The following is a 25,000-nucleotide window of genomic DNA, read 5'->3' as shown; positions in this document are numbered from 1 at the left end:
ATGGTGGGAACAGTTAGCATACTTGTAAGATGGAGACAAGTCTCAAAATCTATGAATTTTAGGTTTTTAATCATCAAAAGGAGCTAAAATGCTAGCATGCTAATTCTAGTATGCTAATGTTAGCCCTAATAACAGTGGAAACGTTAGCGTACTTCTAAGATGGCAAAAAGTGTCAAAATCTATGAATTTTAGGTTTTAATCATCAAAAGGAGCTAAAATGCTAGCATTAAATGTTAGCATGCTAATGTTAGCCCTAATAACAGTGGAAAAGTTAGCGTACTTCTAAGACGGCAAAAAGTGTCAAAAGCTTTGATTTTTAGGTTCAAATTACTATTGTTAGTTAAAATGCTAGCGTAAAACGTTAGCATGCTAATGTTAGCCCTAATAACAGTGGAAAAGTATTTGTACATGTGAAGAATTGACAATAAAGTTGACAATTATATTGCTGGTTATAATGGGAACAGTTAGCATACTTGTAAGATGGAGACAAGTCTCAAAATCTATTTATTTTAGGTTTTTAATCATCAAAAGGAGCTAAAATGCTAGCTTAATGTTAGCCCTAATAACAGTGGAAACGTTAGCGTACTTCTAAGATGGCAAAAAGTGTCAAAATCTATGAATTTTAGGTTTTAATCATCAAAAGGAGCTAAAATGCTAGCATTAAATGTTAGCATGCTAATGTTAGCCCTAATAACAGTGGAAAAGTTAGCGTACTTCTAAGATGGCAAACAGTGTCAAAATCTATGAATTTTAGGTTTTAATCATCAAAAGGAGCTAAAATGCTAGCATTAAATGTTAGCATGCTAATGTTAGCCCTAATAACAGTGGAAAAGTATTTGTACATGTGAAGAATTGACAATAAAGTTGACAATTATTTTGCTGGTTATAATGGGAACAGTTAGCATACTTGTAAGATGGAGACAAGTCTCAAAATCTATGAATTTTAGGTTTTTAATCATCAAAAGGAGCTAAAATGCTAGCTTAATGTTAGCCCTAATAACAGTGGAAACGTTAGCGTACTTCTAAGATGGCAAAAAGTGTCAAAATCTATGAATTTTAGGTTTTAATCTTAAAAAGGAGCTAAAATGCTAGCATTATATGTTAGCATGCTAATGTTAGCCCTAATAACAGTGGAAACGTTAGCGTACTTCTAAGACGGCAAAAAGTGTCAAAAGCTTTGATTTTTAGGTTCAAATTACTATTGTTAGTTAAAATGCTAGCGTAAAACGTTAGCATGCTAATGTTAGCCCTAATAACAGTGGAAAAGTATTTGTACATGTGAAGAATTGACAATAAAGTTGACAATTATATTGCTGGTTATAATGGGAACAGTTAGCATACTTGTAAGATGGATACAAGTCTCAAAATCTATGAATTTTAGGTTTTTAATCATCAAAAGGAGCTAAAATGCTAGCATGCTAATTCTAGTATGCTAATGTTAGCCCTAATAACAGTGGAAACGTTAGCGTACTTCTAAGATGGCAAAAAGTGTCAAAATCTATGAATTTTAGGTTTTAATCATAAAAAGGAGCTAAAATGCTAGCATTATATGTTAGCATGCTAATGTTAGCCCTAATAACAGTGGAACAGTTAGCGTACTTCTAAGATGGCAAAAAGTGTCAAAAGCTTTGATTTTTAGGTTCAAATTACTATTGTTAGTTAAAATGCTAGCGTAAAACGTTAGCATGCTAATGTTAGCCCTAATAACAGTGGAAAAGTATTTGTACATGTGAAGAATTGACAATAAAGTTGACAATTATATTGCTGGTTATAATGGGAACAGTTAGCATACTTGTAAGATGGAGACAAGTCTCAAAATCTATGAATTTTAGGTTTTTAATCATCAAAAGGAGCTAAAATGCTAGCTTAATGTTAGCCCTAATAACAGTGGAAACGTTAGCGTACTTCTAAGATGGCAAAAAGTGTCAAAATCTATGAATTTTAGGTTTTTAATCATAAAAAGGAGCTAAAATGCTAGCATTATATGTTAGCATGCTAATGTTAGCCCTAATAACAGTGGAAAAGTTAGCGTACTTCTAAGATGGGAAAAAGTGTCAAAATCTATGAGTTTTAGGTTTTAATCATAAAAAGGAGCTAAAATGCTAGCATTATATGTTAGCATGCTAATGTTAGCCCTAATAACAGTGGAAAAGTTAGCGTACTTCTAAGATGGCAAAAAGTGTCAAAAGCTTAGATTTTTAGGTTGAAATGACTATTGTTAGTTAAAATGCTCTCCTGACGGGCGGGTTCTACGACTCCGACCCAATCGGTTCTCAGTGCCAGCGCCGTAATTAGACCCCAGAACACGTTGGATCCGACAGATCCTGCAGTCAGTATGCTACTGTTGATGGTACGCGATAGGCCCTATTTTGAAAAGGGCAGGGGTTTCGGGTTACCTTTTAGCGGGAAGGCAGCGCTATAAAAAAAAGAATGTGAACGTTACCTTCAGGGGACGTGATAGTGGAGGACAGCGGGGTTCCGGTGCAAGGCGAATGGTCGATGGCCCCGGAGGAGGACAGCGTCAGGTTTTCGCTGTCTGGAGTGACTCCGCACTTTAAAAACAAGACCTTGTTAGGTCAGCCACAAAAAGAAATCCCCAAAAACTCACCTCCTGCTGATCCACGGCGAGTTTGTGGCGACAGGCCTCGAGTTCGCTGCAGGACTTCTCATCCTCCTCCTCGGGAAGCACTGAGGAATTCTGGGAAAGTGACCTAAAGTGCGCAGGAGATAGGACGCTTAGTTAAAAGACCGCGACGACAGCAAATATCGCAGGTAAAGAACGAGTACTCGGCCTTGGTATCCTTTCGATTTCCTTTCATAAGGTTCTAAAATGATTGGATCCATACTTACCCTCTACATCAGGGGTCACCAACCTTTTTGAAACCAAGAGCTACTTCTTGGGTAGTGATTAATGCGAAGGGCTACCAGTTTGATACACACTTCAATAAATTGCCAGAAATAGCCAATTTGCTCAATTTACCTTTAACTCTATGTTATTATTAATAATTAATGATATTTACACTTAATTGAACGGTTTAAAAGAGGAGAAAACACGGAAAAAAATGACAATTAAATTTTGAAACAGTTTATCTTCAGTTTCGACTCTTTAAAATTCAAAATTCAACCGAAAAAAAAGAAGAGAAAAACGAGCTAATTCGAATCTTTTTGAAAAAATTAAAAAAAGTAATTTTTCCTGATAAAGATTAATTTTTAGAATTTTGATGACATATTTTAAATAGGTTTGTATCCAATAGGTTTATATCCAATAGGTTTATATACATAGTTTATCTTCAATTTCGACTCTTTAAAATTTAAAATTCAACCGAAAAAAAAGAAGAGAAAAACGAGCTAATTCGAATCTTTTTGAAAAAATTAAAAAAATAATTTATGGAACATCATTAGTAATTTTTCCTGATAAAGATTAATTTTAAAATTTTGATGACATATTTTAAATAGGTTTGTATCCAATAGGTTTATATCCAAGAGCTACTTCTTGGGTAGTGATTAATGCGAAGGGCTACCAGTTTGATACACACTTCAATAAATTGCCAGAAATAGCCAATTTGCTCAATTGACCTTTAACTCTATGTTGTTATTAATAATGAATGATATTTACACTTAATTGAACGGTTTAAAAGAGGAGAAAACACATAAAAAAAATGACAATTACATTTTGAAACATAGTTTATCTTCAATTTCGACTCTTTAAAATTCAAAATTCAACCGAAAAAAAAGAAGAGAAAAACGAGCTAATTCGAATCTTTTTGAAAAAATTTAAAAAAAGAATTTATGGAACATAATTAGTAATTTTTCCTGATAAAGATTAATTTTAGAATTTTGATGACATATTTTAAATAGGTTTATATCCAAGAGTTACTTCTTGGGTAGTGATTAATGCGAAGGGCTACCAGTTTGATACACACTTAAATAAATTGCCAGAAATAGCCAATTTGCTCAATTTACCTTTAACTCTATGTTATTATTAATAATTAATGATATTTACACTTAATTGAACGGTTTAAAAGAGGAGAAAACACGAAAAAAAATGACAATTACATTTTGAAACATGGTTTATCTTCAATTTCGACTCTTTAAAATTCAAAATTCAACCGAAAAAAAAGAAGAGAAAAACGAGCTAATTCGAATCTTTTTGAAAAATTTTTAAAAAAGAATTTATGGAACATAATTACTAATTTTTCCTGATAAAGATTAATTTTAGAATTTTGATGACATATTTTAAATAGGTTTGTATCCAAGAGCTACTTCTTGGGTAGTGATTAATGCGAAGGGCTACCAGTTTGATACACACTTCAATAAATAGCCAGAAATAGCCAATTTGCTCAATTTACCTTTAACTCTATGTTATTATTAATAATTAATGATATTTACACTTAATTGAACGGTTTAAAAGAGGAGAAAACACGAAAAAAAATGACAATTAAATTTTGAAACATAGTTTATCTTCAATTTCGACTCTTTAAAATTCAAAATTCAACCGAAAAAAAAGAAGAGAAAAACGAGCTAATTCGAATCTTTTTGAAAAAATTAAAAAAAGAATTTATGGAACATAATTAATAATTTTTCCTGATAAAGATTAATTTTAGAAGTTTGATGACATATTTTAAATAGGTTTGTATCCAATAGGTTTATATCCAAGAGCTACTTCTTGGGTACTGATTAATGCGAAGGGCTACCAGTTTGATACACACTTCAATAAATTGCCAGAAATAGCCAATTTGCTCAATTGACCTTTAACTCTATGTTATTATTAATAATTAATGATATTTACACTTAATTGAACAGTTTAAAAGAGGAGAAAACACGAAAAAAAATGACAATTAAATTTTGAAACATAGTTTATCTTCAATTTCGACTCTTTAAAATTCAAAATTCAACCGAAAAAAAAAGAAGAGAAAAACTAGCTAATTCGAATCTTTTTGAAAAAATTAAAAAAAAGAATTTATGGAACATAATTAGTAATTTTTCCTGATAAAGATTAATTTTAGAATTTTGATGACATATTTTAAATAGGTTTGTATCCAAGAGCTACTTCTTGGGTAGTGATTAATGCGAAGGGCTACCAGTTTGATACACACTTGAATAAATTGCCAGAAATAGCCAATTTGCTCAATTGACCTTTAACTCTATGTTATTATTAATAATTAATGATATTTACACTTAATTGAACGGTTTAAAAGAGGAGAAAACACGAAAAAAAATGACAATTACATTTTGAAACATAGTTTATCTTCAATTTCGACTCTTTAAAATTCAAAATTCAACCGAAAAAAAAGAAGAGAAAAACGAGCTAATTCGAATCTTTTTGAAAAAAATTTAAAAAATAATTTATGGAACATAATTAGTAATTTTTCCTGAAAAAGATTAATTTTAGAATTTTGATGACATATTTTAAATAGGTTTGTATCCAAGAGCTACTTCTTGGGTAGTGATTAATGCGAAGGGCTACCAGTTTGATACACACTTCAATAAATTGCCAGAAATAGCCAATTTGCTCAATTTGCCTTTAACTCTATGTTATTATTAATAATTAATGATATTCACACTTAATTGAATGGTTTAAAAGAGGAGAAAACACGAAAAAAAATGACAATTAAATTTTGAAACATAGTTTATCTTCAATTTCGACTCTTTAAAATTTAAAATTCAACCGAAAAAAAGAAGAGAAAAACTAGCTAATTCGAATCTTTTTGAAAAAATTTAAAAAAATAATTTATGGAACATCATTAGTAATTTTTCCTGATAAAGATTAATTTTAGAATTTTGATGACATATTTTAAATAGGTTTGTATCCAATAGGTTTATATCCAAGAGCTACTTCTTGGGTAGTGATTAATGCGAAGGGCTACCAGTTTGATACACACTTCAATAAATTGCCAGAAATAACCAATTTGCTCAATTTGCCTTTAACTCTATGTTATTATTAATAATTAATGATATTTACACTTAATTGAACGGTTTAAAAGAGGAGAAAACACGAAAAAAAATGACAATTAAATTTTGAAACATAGTTTATCTTCAATTTCGACTCTTTAAAATTCAAAATTCAACCGAAAAAAAAGAAGAGAAAAACTAGCTAATTCGAATCTTTTTGAAAAAATTAAAAAAAGAATTTATGGAACATCATTAGTAATTTTTCCTGATAAAGATTAATTTTAGAAGTTTGATGACATAAGCCCAATCTGCACTTTGTTAGAATATATAACAAATTGGACGAAGCTATATTTCTAACAAAGACAAATCATTATTTCTTCTAGATTTTCCAGAACAAAAAATGTTAAAAGAAATTCAAAAGACTTTGAAATAAGATTTAAATTTGATTCTACAGATTTCCTAGATTTGCCAGAATCATTTTGTTGAATTTTAATCGTAATAAGTTTGAAGAAATATTTCACAAATATTCTTCGTCGAAAAAACAGAAGCTAAAATGAAGAATTAAATTAAAATGTATTTATTATTCTTTACAATAAAAAAAAAATATATTTACTTGAATATTGATTTAAATTGTCAGGAAAGAAGAGGAAGGAATTTAAAAGGTAAAAAGGTATATGTGTTTAAAAATCCTAAAATCATTTTTAAGGTTGTATTTTTTTCTCTAAAATTGTCTTTCTGGAAATTATAAGAAGCAAAGTAAAAAAATGAATGAATTTATTTAAACAAGTGAAGACCAAGTCTTTAAAATATTTTCTAGGATTTTCAAATTCTATTTGAGTTTTGTCTCTCTTAGAATTAAAAATGCCGGGCAAAGCGAGACCAGCTTGTTAGTAAATAAATACAATTTAAAAAATAGAGGCAGCTCACTGGTAAGTGCTGCTATTTGAGCTATTTTTAGAACAGGCCAGCGGGCTACTCATCTGGTCCTTACGGGCTACCTGGTGCCCGCGGGCACCGCGTTGGTGACCCCTGCTCTAAAGGCTTAGTGGCCACATGCGTGGACAGCACCTTTTAGCTCTTATTTCCAAAATTGTGTACACTACTGAATTGGGGTCTTATGGCCACTTATGTGGACACTTATACTGCCCTCTGGTGGTGTCAGAAGAGTGTAACATACAATGGAATTGGGGGGGGGAGTGTAAAAATAAGAACTAGCATGTCACTAAACATGAAGTACACGTTTGTGTACTTATGGACTAAGTACATCATATCAAAAGATGATTCTTAGTTTTTATTCTAATTAGGGTCCAATAAGCGTAAATAGCACCAAAAAAAAGCATGTAAACAAACAGCTCGGGCCTTAAGAGGTTAAATAATGAATCCTGTTCGGCCCTTGATTTGTGCTGAAAACATAATTTCCATTCTTAGTATGTCTTGTACATGTGAAGAATTGACAGTAAAGTTGACAATTATATTGCTGGTTATAATGGGAACAGTTAGCATACTTCTAAGATGGCAAAAAGTGTCAAAATCTATGAATTTTAGGTTTTTAATTATCAAAAGGAGCTAAAATGCTAGCTTAATGTTAGCCCTAATAACAGTGGAAACGTTAGCGTACTTCTAAGATGGCAAAAAGTGTCAAAATCTATGAATTTTAGGTTTTAATCATCAAAAGGAGCTAAAATGCTAGCATTAAATGTTAGCATGCTAATGTTAGCCCTAATAACAGTGGAAAAGTTAGCGTACTTCTAAGATGGCAAACAGTGTCAAAATCTATGAATTTTAGGTTTTAATCATCAAAAGGAGCTAAAATGCTAGCATTAAATGTTAGCATGCTAATGTTAGCCCTAATAACAGTGGAAAAGTATTTGTACATGTGAAGAATTGACAATAAAGTTGACAATTATATTGCTGGTTATGGTGGGAACAGTTAGCATACTTGTAAGATGGAGACAAGTCTCAAAATCTATGAATTTTAGGTTTTTAATCATCAAAAGGAGCTAAAATGCTAGCATTAAATGTTAGCATGCTAATGTTAGCCCTAATAACAGTGGAAAAGTTAGTGTACTTCTAAGATGGCAAAAAGTGTCAAAATCTATGAATTTTAGGTTTTAATCATCAAAAGGAGCTAAAATGCTAGCATTAAATGTTAGCATGCTAATGTTAGCCCTAATAACAGTGGAAAAGTTAGCGTACTTCTAAGATGGCAAAAAGTGTCAAAATCTATGAATTTTAGGTTTTAATCATCAAAAGGAGCTAAAATGCTAGCATTAAATGTTAGCATACTAATGTTAGCCCTAATAACAGTGGAAAAGTTAGCGTACTTCTAAGATGGCAAAAAGTGTCAAAAGCTTTGATTTTTAGGTTGAAATTACTATTGTTAGTTAAAATGTTGGCGTAAAACGTTAGCATGCTAATGTAAACATGACAACATAAGACACTTTGACACACTTCTAAGATGGCGCAAAGTATCAAAATCAATGATTTTAGGTTGAAACGCTTAAAATGGGCTAAAACGCTAGCAAGAAGTGTTAGCATGCTAATGTTAGCATGATGCAGCCCTTTGAGACTTTTGTGATTTAGGGCTATATGAATAAACATTGATTGATTGATTGATGATAGCATAGGAAAAGTTAACGTACATCTAAGACGGTGCCAAGTTTTAAAATCTATGATTTTTATGTTACAGTTAATTTTATTAGTTGAAATACTGGCATAAAACATTAGCATGCTAATGTTAACATGGTAACATAGGAAACATTAGCATACTTCTAAGATGGCGCCAAGTATCAAAATCAATGATTTTTTTGGTTTAAACGCATAAAATGAGCTAAAATGCGAGTGTAACATGTTAGCATGCTAACGTTAACATGATAATATTGGAAAATGTAGCATACTTCTAATGATTTTTAGGTTCCAGTTAATATTATTAGTTAAAATACTAGCGTAAAATGTTAGCATGCTAACGTTAACATGGTAACATGGGAAAAGTTAGCATACTTCTAAGATGGGGCCAAGTATCAAAATCAATGATATTTTTGGTTTAAGCGCATAAAATGAGCTAAAATGCGAGTGTAAAATGTTAGCATGCTAACGTTAACATGATAACATTGGAAAATGTAGCATACTTCTAATGATTTTTAGGTTCCAGTTAATATTATTAGTTAAAATACTAGTGTAAAATGTTAGCATGCTAACGTTAAGATGGTAACATGGGAAAAGTTAGCATACTTCTAAGATGGCACCAAGTATCAAAATCAATGATTTTTTGGTTTAAGCGCATAAAATGAGCTAAAATGCGAGTGTAAAATACTAGCATGCTAACATTAACATGATACCATTGGAAAATGTAGCATACTTCTAATGATTTTTAGGTTCCAGTTAATATTATTAGTTAAAATACTAGCGTAAAACGTTAGCATGCTAACATTAACATGGGAAAAGTTAGCATACTTCTAAGATGGCCCCAAGTATCAAAATCAATGATTTTTCTGTTCAAACGCACAAAATAAGCTAAAATGCATCGTCGGCATGCCAACGAGAGTGGAAATATTACAGTACGTGTTTGTTTTGTTATGATTTAAAATGGTTAGTTTGCATATTTAGCACCTAGCAATGCTGCGGATGCTAGCGTCACAATAAAGCCGCATCCGTTTAGCACTCATCCGTTTTGCTCATCCTCAGTATATTCAGTCTCAAAATATAATATAATATATAATATATCTTGTTATATGCAAATATAATGACAATAAAGTCCATTCTATTTTATTCTATAAGGTTCTGGATCGTAATTATTCCCAACCTAATCAATGTTGGCTCTCACAACGTCTGCTTGATTAGCATTGTCGTCGATGGGGAAGGGATCTGTGGCTGGGGATTGTACTTGTGCTTTAAAGCAGTGGTCCCCAACGTTTTTGTAGCTGCGGACCGGTCAACGCTTGAAAATTTGTCCCACGGGAAATTTTTTTTTTTTTTTTTTTTACATAAATAAATACAATCATGTGTGCTTACGGACTGTATCCCTGCAGACTGTATTGATATATATTGATATATAATGTATATATTGTGATTTTTATGTTGATTTCATTAAAAAAAAAAAAAAAAAATTAAAAAATTAAAATTAAAAAAAAAAAAAAAAATGTTTTTTTTTTTTTTACATAAATAAATACAATCATGTGTGCTTACGGACTGTATCCCTGCAGACTGTATTGATCTATATTGATATATAATGTATATATTGTGATTTTTATGTTGATTTCATTAAAAAAAATTAAATAAAATAAAATAATTTTTTATTTTTTATTTTTTTTTTACACAAATAAATACAATCATGTGTGCTTACGGACTGTATCCCTGCAGACTGTATTGATCTGTATTGATATATAATGTATATATTGTGATTTTTATGTTGATTTCATTAAAAAAAAAAAAAAAATAAAATAAAATTTAAAAAAAAATATATATATATATTTTTTTTATTTTTTTTATTTATTGTGCGGCCCGGTACTAATTGGTCCGCGGACCAGTACCGGGCCGCACAAGAAATTAAAAAAAATATATATATATTTATTTATTTATTTATTTTTATTTATTTATTTTTTTATTTATTTTTTTTAATGAAATCAACATAAAAATCACAATATATACATTATATATCAATATAGATCAATACAGTCTGCAGGGATACAGTCCGTAAGCACACATGATTGTATTTATTTATGTAAAAAAAATTTAAAAAAAAAAAAAAACAATTTTTTTTTTTTTTTTTTTTTAAATACCCCCCCCCCCCCCCCCTCCCCGGTCCGTGGGACAAATTTTCAAGCGTTGACCGGTCCGCAGCTACAAAAACGTTGTGGACCACTGGTTTAAAGCACAAGTACAATCCCCAGCCACAGATCCCTTCCCCATCGACGACATTGCTAATCAAGCAGACGTTGTGAGAGCCAACAATCGGTCCCGGTGGTTGGGGACCACTGCTTTAAACGGAACTGGAAGGGTCCTCACTTGGAGCCGCTCTTCTTGAGTTTGAGTCCCTGACTAGAGTTGGAGTGGTCCAGAGGGGAGAGGGAGCGGGCGGCCGCAGGGTGGGCGTCGCCACTGTAAGGCGGCAGCGCCCCCGACACGTGGCTGGGGCCGGAGTGGAGGGGCGGAGCCACGGAGGAGGTGGCCAGGGGCCCGTTGAGGGCCTCCAGCAGGGACACGGCCTCGTAGCCCGGGGGGATGTGCTCGGACGCCTGCGAAGAAGAACACTTCAAATACGACGTAACATCGCGGCGGCGAGATGGCGTCTCCGTACCGAGTGCTCGTCGGAGTCCGACGTCTGTGAGGTGATGACGGGGTTGAAGTTGGTGGGCGTCAAGGGGCTGACTTTCTTCCTCATGGCTCGGATCTGCAGCAGAGCTCTGAAGGCTAGCGAAACAAAACAAACGACAGCGGATGAGAAGGTTTGTGACCCGAGTGGAGCAGAAAGAAGGACTCACGCAGTCGACAAATAGGGCAGCAGTTGGCCTGGTAGCGCAGCGTGTCGGCGCAGGCGTTGCAGAGACACAGGTGTCTGCACGGCAGAATGAGCGTGTCGCGCACGTCCGACAGGCACACCACGCACTCGGCGCTGTTGTCGCTGATCTCGTCCTCGGCGACCTGAGGACGCACAATCTCCATCAGCCGCGCTCCTTCGCCTCAGCGTGCCGCCGTATGGCCATTTACCTTCGACTCTTGGCTGTTGTACTTGTTCTCTATGCCGTATATCTCCTGCAGGAGGTAACTCACACCGTCCACCTGGAGAAGTCAAGAAGATAATATACATACATATACATATACATACTATATATATATATATATATATATATATATATATATATATATATATATATATATATATATATATATATATATATATATATATATATATATATATATATATATATATGTACATAAACATATATATATATATATATATATATATATATATATATATATATATATATATATATATATATATATATATATATATATATATATATATATATATATATATATATATATATATACATATATATATATATACAGTATATATATATATACATATACATATATATATACATATGCATATACATGTATACATATATACTTATACATATATATACATATACACATACATATACATATATATATACATATACATATATACATTTACATACAGTGTATATATACATATACATATATACGTATACAGTACATATACATATATACATATACACATACATATACCTATATATATACATATACATACAGTATATACATATACATATATACATATACATATATATATATCATATATACATATACATACACACACATATATATATATATATATATATATATATACATATATATACACACCGTATATATATATATATATATATATACATATATATATATATATACATATATATATATATATATATATATATATATATATATATATATATATATACATATATATATATATATATATATATATACCGTATATACATATACATATATATATATACATATATATATATATATATATATATATATATATATATATATATATATATATATATATATATACATATATATATCGGAATATATATATATATATATATATATATCGGAATATATATATATATATATATATATATATATATATATATATATATATATTCCGAGCGCAATGATGTATGATGTATGATGACGGTATATATATATATATATATATATATATATATATATATATGTCTTAATTAGATTATCCAAAAAATAGTGCTCGATACCGTGGTAGAGCGTAATATGTATGTGTGGGAAAAAATCACAAGACTATTTCATCTCTACAGGCCTGTTTCATGAGGGATTTCCTCAATCCTCAGGAGAAATCTCCTGAGGATTGAGGAAATCCCTCATGAAACAGGCCTGTAGAGATGAAATAGTCTTGTGATTTTTTCCCACACATACATATATATATATATATATATATATATATATATATATATATATATATATATATATATATATATATATATATATATACCGTATATACATATACATATACATATATATATATACATATATATATCGGAATATATATATATATATATATATATATATATATATATATATATATATATATTCCGAGCGCAATGATGTATGATGACGGAATATATATATATATATATATATATATATATATACCGTATATACATATACATATACATATATATATATATATATATATACATATATATATATATATATATATATATACATATATATATATATATATATATATATATATATATATATATATATATATATATATATATATATATATATATATATATATATATACACATATATATATCGGAATATATATCGGAATATATATATATATATATACATATATATATCGGAATATATATATATATATATATACATATATATATCGGAATATATATATATATATATATATATATATATTCCGAGCGCAATGATGTATGATGTATGATGTATGATGACGGAATATATATATATATATATATATATATATATATATATATATATATATATATATATATATATATATATATATATATATATATATATATATATATATATATATATATATATATATACATATATATATCGGAATATATATATATATATATATATATATATATATATATATATATATATATTCCAAGCGCAATGATGTATGATGACGGAATATATATATATATATATATATATATATATATATATATATATATATATATATATATATATATATATATATATATATATATATATATATATATATATATATATATATGTATATATACATATATATATATATATATGTATATATACAAGTGTCTCAAAGGGCTGTACAAGCCACAACGACATCCTCGGTACAGAGCCCACATACATATATATATATATATATATATATATATATATATATATATATATATATATATATATATATATATATATATATATATATATATATATATATATATATATATATTCAGAGCGCGATGATGTATGATGACGGAATATATATATATATTTTTTGTATTTTTTTTTTTTTGTATTTTTTTTCCCAGTTCAAAAAACAACTTAGTTTTTTTTCCTAATTAAGAGGAATGTTTTGACGGTGGATCGGTTGAAATGCATTGAAAAATGTGGAAGGAGTAGTCGCCAGAAAAAAGGGTGGAAATAGGGCTTTGGAAAAGCCGGAATTCTGGAAAATCCTGGAATTTTTTTTTCCAACTTGGAAAAAGGGAAGTTTGAATTCCCAGAATGGTGGAATGTGTTGAAGGTGCAATGGTTTGAATAGGTTGAAAAATGTGGAAATGGTGGAAGTTTGAAAAATGGCCAATTCATTTTGAAAGGGAAAAATGTCCCGGAAAACCTGGAATTCTGGGAAATCTGGGATTTTGGGGGGGAATTTGTCAAGGGAAAGAAGTTGAATAATAAATAAATGAATTTTGGTGAAGAAAACTATATGTGTGAATGTTTTGGAGCATTCAAACAATAAAAATAACAAATCACTCATTTTTTTACATTTTTATGACTGAAATCATAATATATTGTATTGGTTTTGAAAATGAAAAATATCAAAATGGCCCCCGCATGCTGTCATTTTTCATTGTGCGGCCCTCAGTGGGAAAATGTGGACACCCCCTGCCCTACGGTGATGGAGGGTGGTGAGGCTCCAGTGTGATGGATGAGACATAGCCTTGGTTTCAGAAGGAGCAGGAAAATATGGGACAGAACCTACTCACCACTTGCTTCTGCTTCAGAGGCTTCACGCAGTAGCTGCCGTCCATGTGCTGCCGAGCAAACAAGGTGGCGTGTCAATACCAATTCTTTAAGGGTGTGTCACTTTACGCCAGGGGTCACCAACGCGGTGCCCGTGGGCACCAGGTAGCCCGTAAGGACCAGATGAGTAGCCCGCTGGCCTGTTCTAAAAATAGCTCAAATAGCAGCACTTACCATTGAGCTGCCTCTATTTTTTAAATTTTATTTATTTACTAGCAAGCTGGTCTCTCTTTGCCCGACATTTTTAATTCTAAGAGAGACAAAACTCAAATAGAATTTGAAAATCCATATATTTTAAAGACTTGGTCTTCACTTGTTTAAATTCATTAATTTATTTACTTTGCTTCTTATAACTTTCAGAAAGACAATTTTAGAGAAAAAATACAACCTTAAAAATGATTTTAGGATTTTTAAACACATATACCTTTTTACCTTTTAAATTCCTTCCTCTTCTTTCCTGACAATTTAAATCAATGTTCAAGTATTTTTTTTTATTATTATTGTAAAGAATAATAAATACATTTTAATTTAATTCTTCATTTTAGCTTCTGTTTTTTCGACGAAGAATATTTGTGAAATATTTCTTCAAACTTATTATGATTAAAATTCAAAACAATTATTCTGTCAAATCTAGAAAATCTGTAGAATCAAATTTAAATCTTATTTCAAAGTCTTTTGAATTTCTTTTAAAAATTTTGTTCTGGAAAATCTAGAAGAAATAATGATTTGTCTTTCTTAGAAATATAGCTTGGTCCAATTTGTTATATATTCTAACAAAGTGTAGATTGGATTTTAACCTATTTAAAACATGTCATCAAAATTCTAAAATTAATCTTAATCAGGAAAAATTACTAATGATGTTCCATAAATTCTTTTTTTAAGTTTTTCTCTTTTTTTCGGTTGAATTTTGAATTTTAAAGAGTGGAAATTGAAGATAAACTATGTTTCAAAATTTAATTGTCTTTTTTTTCGTGTTTTCTCCTCTTTTAAACCGTTCAATTAAGTGTAAATATCATTAATTATTAATAATAACAGAGTTAAAGGTAAATTGAGCAAATTGGCTATTTCTGGCAATTTATTGAAGTGTGTATCAAACTGGTAGCCCTTCGCATTAATCAGTACCCAAGAAGTAGCTCTTGCTTTCAAAAAGGTTGGTGACCCCTGCGTTACACCATAACCATATAAGTGCCTTGGCCTTGAAGGGGACTCATGATGAATGTAGTCTTTTCTGACTTATAAATGGTACAATGGTGGATAGTTTCTAGGGATATGTACGGTTCACACTTGAACCGATACGGTACCTGGGAATCGATACCGGTACCCAACGGTGCCAATTTTCGGTGTTAATAGATATTCATTATTTTATTTAAACCCAAAACCAGTGAAGTTGGCATGTTGTGTAAATGGTAAATAAAAACTAATTTTTTTCAACCTATATTCAATTGACTAGACTGCAAAGACAAGATATTTAACGTTCCAACTGGTAAACTTTTGTCATTTTTTGCGAATATTAGCTCATTTGGAATTCGATGCCTGCAACGCGTTTCAAAAAAGCTGGCACGAGTGGCAAAAAAGACTGAGAAAGTTCAAAGGAATGCTCATCAAACACTTATTTGGAACATCCCACAGGTGAACGGGCTAATTGGGAACAGGTGGGTGCCATGATTGGGTATAAAAGCAGCTTCCGTGAAATGCTCAGTCATTCACAAACAAGGACGGGGCGAGGGTCACCACTTTGTCAACAAATGCGTGAGCAAATTGTTTAAGAACAACATTTGTCAACCAGCTATTGCAAGGAATTTAGGGATTTCACCATCTACGCTCCGTAATATCATCAAAAGGTTCAGAGAATCTGGAGAAATCGGCGATCCCTCCGGCGGTACTGCATCAAAAAGCGACATCAGTGTGTAAAGGATATCACCACATGGGCTTAGGAACACATCAGAAAACCACTGTCAGTAAGTACAGTTGGTCGCTACATCTGTAAGTGCAAGTTAAAACTCTACTATGCAAAGCCAAAGCCATTTATCAACAACACCCAGAAATGCAGTCGGCTTCGCTGGGCCCGAGCTCATCTAAGATGGACTGATACAAAGTGGAAAAGTGTTCGGTGGCCTGACGAGTCCACATTTCAAATTGTTTTCGGAAACTGTGGACGTCGTGTCCTCCGGACCAAAGAGGAAAAGAACCATCCGGATTGTTATAGGCGCAAAGTGTAAAAGCCAGCATGTGTGATGGTATGGGGGTGTATTAGTGCCCAAGGAATGGGTAACTTACACATCTGTGAAGGCACCATTAATGCTGAAAGATACATACAGGTTTCGAGAAATCGGCGATCCCTCCGGCGGTACTGCATCAAAAAGCGACATCAGTGTGTAAAGGATATCACCACATGGGCTTAGGAACACATCAGAAAACCACTGTCAGTAACTACAGTTGGTCGCTACATCTGTAAGTGCAAGTTAAAACTCTACTATGCAAAGCCAAAGTCATTTATCAACAACACCCAGAAACGCCGTCGGCTTCGCTGGGCCCGAGCTCATCAAAGATGGACTGATGCAAAGTGGAAAAGTGTTCTGTGGTCTGACGAGTCCACATTTCAAATTGTTTTCGGAAACTGTGGACGTCGTGTCCTCCGGACCAAAGAGGAAAAGAACCATCCGGATTGTTATAGGCGCAAAGTGTAAAAGCCAACATGTGTGATGGTATGGGGGTGTATTAGTGACCAAGACATGGGTAACTTACACATCTGTGAAGGCACCATTAATGCTGAAAGATACATACAGGTTTCGAGAAATCGGCGATCCCTCCGGCGGTACTGCATCAAAAAGCGACATCAGTGTGTAAAGGATATCACCACATGGGCTCAGGAACACTTCAGAAAACCACTGTCAATAACTACAGTTTGTCGCTACATCTGTAAGTGCAAGTTAAAACTGTACTATGCAAAGCCAAAGCCATTTATCAACAACACCCAGAAACGCCGCCGGCTTCGCTGTTGTTGGCGCAAAGTGTAAAAGCCAACATGTGTGATGGTATGGGGGTGTATTAGTGCCCAAGACATGGGTAACTTACACATCTGTGAAGGCACCATTAATGCTGAAAGGTACATACAGCTTTTGGAGCAACATATGTTAGACTTAGACTTAGACAAACTTTAATGATCCACAAGGGAAATTGTTCAACACAGTAGCTCAGTTACAATGATGGAAAGGACAATGCAGGTATAAATAGACTAATATAGCTATAAAAAATAAAATAAAAAATAAAAAAATAAAAATAAAAATAAAATAAAATAAAATAAAAATAAAAAATAAAAAATAAACATAAAAAATCTAACATATATACCAGGGGTCACCAACGCGGTGCCCGCGGGCACCAGGTAGCCCGTAAGGGCCAGATCAGTAGCCCGCCGGCCTGTTCTAAAAATAGCTCAAATAGCAGCACTTACCAGTGAGCTGCATCTATTTTTTAAATGTTATTTATTTACTAGCAAGCTGGTCTCGCTTTGCCCGACATTTTTAATTCTAAGAGAGACAAAACTCAAATAGAATTTGAATATCCAAGAAAATATTTTAAAGACTTGGTCTTCACTTGTTTAAATAAATTCACTCATTTTTTTTACTTTGCTTCTTATAACTTTCAGAAAGACAATTTTAGAGGAAAAAATACAACCTTAAAAATGATTTTAGGATTTTTAAACACATATACCTTTTTACCTTTTAAATTCCTTCCTCTTCTTTCCTGACAATTTAAATCAATGTTCAAGTAAAAAAAAAATTTTTTATTGTAAAGAATGATAAATAGATTTGAATTTAATTCTTCATTTTAGCTTCTATTTTTCCGACGAAGAATATTCGTGAAATATTTCTTCAAACTTATAATGATTAAAATTCAAAAAAATTATTCTGGCAAATCCAGAAAATCTGTAGAATCAAATTTAAATCTTATTTCAAAGTCTTTTGATATTTTTTCAAATTTTTGTTCTGGAAAATCTAGAAAAAATAGTCATTTGTCAGAAATATAGCTTGGTCCAATTTGCTATATACTCTAACAAAGTGTAGATTGGATTTTAACCTATTTAAAACATGTCATCAAAATTCTAAAATTAATCTTAATCAGGAAAAATTACTAATGATGTTCCATAAATTATTTTTTTAAGTTTTTATCTTCTTTTTTTCTGTTGAATTTTGAATATTAAAGAGTCGAAATTGAAGACAAACTATGTTTCAAAATTTAATTGTAATTTTTTTCGTGTTTTCTCCGCTTTTAAACCGTTCAATTAAGTGTAAATATCATTAATTATTAATAATAACATAGAGTTAAAGGTAAATTGAGCAAATTGGCTATTTCTGGCAATTTATTTAAGTGTGTATCAAACTGGTAGCCCTTCGCATTAATCAGTACCCAAGAAGTAGCTCTTGGTTTCAAAAAGGTTGGTGACCCCTGATATATACGAATATATACATAATATGTGTACAGAGTAATTTATATACAGATATATTATATTATGTTGCCATCCAAGCAACATTATCATGGACGCCCCTGCTTATTTCAGCAAGACAATGCCAAGCCACGTGTTACAACAGCGTGGCTTCATAGTAAAAGAGTGCGGGTACTAGACTGGCCTGCCTTTAGTCTAAACCTGTCTACCATTGAAAATGTGTGGCGCATTATGAAGCCTAAAATACCACAACGGAAACCCCCGGACTGTTGAACAACTTAAGCTGTACATCAAGCAAGAATGGGAAAGAATTTATTTTACCATTTTGTGCCAACTTCACTGGTTTTGGGTTATGTACATGCACCGTCAAACCCCTGGTATGCACCTTTAGAGACCTCGGCGGTGGATTTACCTTCTCAAAGGTGGCCAGCAGTATGTGAGAGTGGCCCAGATGTTCTGTGGGCACAGAAGAACGTTGGTCAACAGCACGACAACTACGGCCCATGGAGGAAACTCACCCTCACCCTCGTCCACCACAGCCTGCACCACCATGGGGAAAACCTCCTTGTCCATGTCGAACAGCAGCTGAGGAGGGCGGATCGGACAATATAAGTGCAAAGTGGTGAAGGTTGGAGGAACGTAATCGCTCACCTCGTCGTCCGCCCACTCGCTGAGGTTGACGGTGTGCGACGGCAGGCAGAACTGCTGGCTGACCCCCCGCTTGAAGTGCACCGTCTCCGACTGCAGGGAGCCGTCCTGGGGCAGGTAACTACAGGAAGCGCGCAGAAAAGTCAACCAATGCGCTGCCAATCATGTCGGCAAAAAAAAAAAAAAAAAAAACGTACACCGGCACCCCGTTGTGAAACTCCTCTACGGCCTGGTAGTAGATGGTGATGGCCACCTGGGTGTCGCAGTCGAAGGTGAACTCTACGTTGTAGCAGGCCCTCTGCTTACCCGCCACGTCGTCGCCGGGCAGCTTCAGGTCCTCGCTGCATCTAACGGTGGCGCAGACAGACAGGTCATGACAGCTGTTGATTGATTTAAAAATAGGGGTGTCCTGATCCGACTGAACTCTAACTTATAATAAATAATTCACCCCGATACAATACCCTACCCCAGGGGTCACCAACGCGGTGCCCGCGGGCACCAGGTAGCCCATAAGGGCCAGATGAGTAGCCCGCCGGCCTGTTCTAAAAATAGCTCAAATAGCAGCACTTACCAGTGAGCTGCATCTACCGGTATTTTTTAAATTGTATTTATTTACTAGCAAGCTGGTCTCGCTTTGCCCGACATATTTAATTCTAAGAGAGACAAAACTCAAATAGAATTTGAAAATCCAAGAAAATATTTTAAAGACTTGGTCTTCACTTGTTTAAATAAATTCATTCATTTTTTTTTACTTTGCTTCTTATAACTTTCAGAAAGACAATTTTAGAGAAAAAATACAACCTTTTTTTTTACTTGAACATTGATTTAAATTGTCAGGAAAGAAAAGGAAGGAATTTAAAAGGTAAAAAGGTATATGTGTTTAAAAATCCTAAAATCATTTTTAAGGTTGTATTTTTTCTCTAAAATTGTCTTTCTGAAAGTTATAAGAAGCAAAGTAAAAAAAAAAAAATGAATTTATTTAAACAAGTGAAGACCAAGTCTTTAAAATATTTTCTTGGATTTTCAAATTCTATTTGAGTTTTGTCTCTCTTAGAATTAAATATGTCGGGCAAAGCGAGACCAGCTTGCTAGTAAATAAATAACATTTAAAAAATAGAGGCAGCTCACTGGTAAGTGCTGCTATTTGAGCTATTTTTAGAACAGGCCGGCGGGCTACTCATCTGGTCCTTACGGGCTACCTGGTGCCCGCGGGCACCGCGTTGGTGACCCCTGGGGTAGGGTATTGTATCAGGGTGAATTATTTATTATAAGTTAGAGTTCAGTCGGATCAGTGAGCTGCATCTATTTTTTAAATGTTATTTATTTACTAGCAAGCTGGTCTCGCTTTGCCCGACATATTTAATTCTAAGAGAGACAAAACTCAAATAGAATTTGAAAATCCAAGAAAATATTTTAAAGACTTGGTCTTCACTTGTTTAAATAAATTCATTCATTTTTTTACTTTGCTTCTTATAACTTTCAGAAAGACAATTTTAGAGGAAAAAATACAACCTTAAAAATGATTTTAGGATTTTTAAACACATTTACCTTTTTACCTTTTAAATTCCTTCCTTTTCTTTCCTGACAATTTAAATCAATGTTCAAGTGTAAAAAAAAAAATTATTGTAAAGAATAATAAATAGATTTTAATTTAATTCTTCATTTTAGCTTCTATTTTTCCGACGAAGAATATTCGTGAAATATTTCTTCAAACTTATTATGATTAAAATTCAAAAAAATTATTCTGGCAAATCCAGAAAATCTGTAGAATCAAATTTAAATCTTATTTCAAAGTCTTTTGATATTTTTTAAAATTTTTGTTCTGGAAAATCTAGAAAAAATAGTCATTTGTCTTTGTTAGAAATATAGCTTGGTCCAATTTGCTATATACTCTAACAAAGTGTAGATTGGATTTTAACCTATTTAAAACATGTCATCAAAATTCTAAAATTAATCTTAATCAGGAAAAATTACTAATGATGTTCCATAAATTATTTTTTTAAGTTTTTATCTTTTTTTTCTGTTGAATTTTGAATTTTAAAGAGTCGAAATTGAAGACAAACTATGTTTCAAAATTTAATTGTAATTGTTTTTGTGTTTTCTCCTCTTTTAAACCGTTCAATTAAGTGTAAATATCATTAATTATTAATAATAACATAGAGTTAAAGGTAAATTGAGCAAATTGGCTATTTCTGGCAATTTATTTAAGTGTGTATCAAACTGGTAGCCCTTCGCATTAATCACTACCCAAGAAGTAGCTCTTGGTTTCAAAAAGGTTGGTGACCCCTGCCCTACCCTAATACCCTTCCAGTCCGATACATCCGACACTGATTATTTATTACTCCGATACTCTTGTCTTGCTCTGTATAGTATTTTGTATAGTGTTCTGCATATTGTACAGGATTGCTAATTATTTTTATTGGATAGTAGTCTGTTTATTTCAATTCTAGTATTTTTCGGACTATAAGTCGCAGTTTTTTTCATAGTTTGGCCGGGGGTGCGACTTATACTCAGGAGCGACTTATGTGTGAAATTATTAACACATTAGCGTAAAATATCAAATAATATTATTTAGCTCATTCACGTAAGAGACTAGACGTATAAGATTTCATGGGATTTAGCGATTAGGAGTGACAGATTGTTTGGTAAACGTATAGCATGTTCTATGTTATAGTTATTTGAATGACTCTTACCATAATATGTTACGTTAACATACCAGTTGGTTATTTATGCCTCATATAACGTACACTTATTCAGCCTGTTGTTCACTATTCTTTATTTATTTTAAATTGCCTTTCAAATGTCTATTCTTTACGGAGCCCCTAAAGGGACATGGGGGAATTTTCTTTTTAAATAATTTGTATTTGTATTTTTATTTTTTTTAGACATGTATCTCGTGCACAAAAGAAACTATCTCTTATCTCTATAAGTTTTTATAAAGTTATAAAAAAAAAAATCATAATTTATAATTTTTTTATTTTATTTTATTTAATTATTTTTTTTAGAAATGTATGCACGAGAAACTATCTTGTGCGCAGAAGAAAGTTTCTCGAAAATAAAAATGTTTTTTGTTTTTTTTTAGACATGTATCTCGTGCGCAAAATAAACTATCTCTTATCGCTATAACTTTTTATAAAGTTATAAAAAAAAAAATCATAATTTATAATTTTTTTATTTTATTTTTTATTTTTATTTTTTTTAGACATGTATGCACGAGAAACTATCTTGTGCGCAGGAGAATGTTTCTCGAAAATAAAAATAAAACAATTTTTTTTTAGACATGTATCTCATGCACACGAGAAAGTTTCTCCTGCGCACGAGATACATGTCTAAAAAAAAATTTTTTTTTAAAAATGTAATAAAAATTTTTAAAAAATTTCAGAACTTTATAAAAAGTTTCTTGTGCGCACGAGATAGTTTCTCCTGCGCACGAGATACATGTCTAAAAAAAATTTTTTTTTTCAAAATATAATTAAAAAAAAAAAAAAATTCATAACTTTATAAAAAGTTTCTCGTGCGCACGAGATACATGTCTAAAAAAAAATAAAATAAATAAATAAATTATTATAAAAAAAATACATTCCCCCATGTCCCTTTAGGGGCTCCGTAATTCTTGGTGTTGGGTTTTATCAAATACATTTCCCCAAAAAATGCGACTTATACTCCAGTGCGACTTATATATGTTTTTTTCCTTCTTTATTATGCATTTTCGGCTGGTGCGACTTATACTTCGGAGCGATAATGGCTTTTTTGCCGATATCCGATATTCTGATATTGTCCAACTCTTAATTACTGATTCCGACATCAACCGATACCGATATATAGTCGTGGAATTAACACATTATTATGCCTAATTTTGTTGCGATGCCCCGCTGGATGCATTAAACAATGTAACAATGTTTTCCAAAATAAATCAACCGATACCGATAATTTCCGATATTATATTTTAAAGCATTTATCGGCCGATAATATCGGACATCCCTAATAAATTCATAAAAGAACCACACTTCATGAATGCTTTTTTGTGACCAACAAGTATGTGCTCCAATCACTCTATCACAACAAAAATAAGAGTTGTAGAAATGATTGGAAACTCAAGACAGCCATGACAGCATGTTCTTTACAAGTGTATGTACACTTTTGACCACGACCGTAGTGGAAAAGTTGGGCCCTGAGGTCAAAAAGGTTGTAGACCAGTAGGAAGTGTTTTAAATGTAGAAGAAAAACATAACATGACCTATTTCAAGTCAGCACCAGTCTATTCCAGATGGTTAATAATAAATATGTTAGTGTTTTTCATACCTACCAGTTTGACTCATTTCACTTGATCAACTTTCCACACTACAAAATAGTAAAGGTAGGCATCGTATTTTATCGGCTTAATATCGGCCAATACTCGATGCTCCAATCCCGGTTTTGTATCGGCAGTGAAAAAGTGGGGACACCCCTATGGTAAACCCCACATGGGGGCCACTTGCTTGAAGTCAGCAGTTTGGCCAGGAGGAGTTGTGTTGCAGCAGGCGTACCGTACAAGCCGCAGTGTGTCCTTGCGGATGTTTATAAGGCTTCGTAACGTCTTCACTGGTTCCTGAGGTGGAGGCGCCGCATACGGGAACTGAAAGAAGGAGGAGGGGGAGGAGGGGGGGGACAGGAATTTAAAGTCAAATACACACTTTGGAACTACGAGGAGTGGCCGCGACATTCCTCTCGTCAGCGCTGGTAATTGAAGTTTGCAAGATGACAGATGACAGACGACCACTCCCGGTTTGTCCATTGCGCAGCACCGGTGCGGCCGTGCTGATGCGGCGTAAAAAATACAACATCTGCTGTCTTTTGTTGACGTCAGCTATTGATGAGGCTCTGAAGTATGGGCAGCAGGTGTGTCCTCACTTTTTCCATCGTGCAGGATAGAGTTTTATTGTATCTCTCAGTGGAAAAAAGTCTGGAAACACCTGGTGGAGGTCACCCTATCCATGCTGTGCTATTGTTTTCATAGCCTTTTTTGATCTCTTTGGCTTTGCAGGCCTCGGATTTTAGCTTTTTATGGTCAAGGCAAGTGTTGCCTTAAAGAAGGGCTCATATTTTAGGGCACCAAGGCAAACATTATTTCTTTTGAGGCAGAGGCTCCAAAGCATGCATGTATATATATAT

The 25,000-nt window shown here is 32.6% G+C and overlaps 1 protein-coding gene across 8 annotated transcripts in view; it reads right to left on the bottom strand.

The window, feature by feature from the left end:
• Positions 1–25,000, bottom strand: part of rnf157 (ring finger protein 157) — an 83,265-nt gene that overhangs the window by 27,462 nt on the left and 30,803 nt on the right. For 5 of the 8 annotated variants that reach the window (XM_062057199.1, XM_062057207.1, XM_062057203.1 and 2 more), the window contains exons 3-14: positions 24,376–24,464; positions 20,047–20,196; positions 19,853–19,970; positions 19,720–19,786; positions 19,587–19,657; positions 14,721–14,768; positions 11,599–11,670; positions 11,373–11,532; positions 11,189–11,301; positions 10,897–11,126; positions 2,609–2,711; positions 2,444–2,552 (exon numbers count right to left, since the gene is read on the bottom strand). In XM_062057199.1, coding sequence (XP_061913183.1) covers positions 2,444–2,552; positions 2,609–2,711; positions 10,897–11,126; positions 11,189–11,301; positions 11,373–11,532; positions 11,599–11,670; positions 14,721–14,768; positions 19,587–19,657; positions 19,720–19,786; positions 19,853–19,970; positions 20,047–20,196; positions 24,376–24,464 — 1,330 coding nt within the window. The remainder of the gene's footprint in view (positions 1–2,443; positions 2,553–2,608; positions 2,712–10,896; positions 11,127–11,188; positions 11,302–11,372; positions 11,533–11,598; positions 11,671–14,720; positions 14,769–19,586; positions 19,658–19,719; positions 19,787–19,852; positions 19,971–20,046; positions 20,197–24,375; positions 24,465–25,000) is intronic. The other 3 variants (XM_062057201.1, XM_062057200.1, XM_062057202.1) reach the window with 3 other exon arrangements.

The sequence above is a fragment of the Entelurus aequoreus genome, linkage group LG08 (assembly GCF_033978785.1).
Source record: "Entelurus aequoreus isolate RoL-2023_Sb linkage group LG08, RoL_Eaeq_v1.1, whole genome shotgun sequence".
Taxonomy (NCBI): domain Eukaryota; kingdom Metazoa; phylum Chordata; class Actinopteri; order Syngnathiformes; family Syngnathidae; genus Entelurus; species Entelurus aequoreus.
Note: the sequence above shows the minus strand (reverse complement) of the source record. Positions and strands in the feature narration are given on the sequence as shown.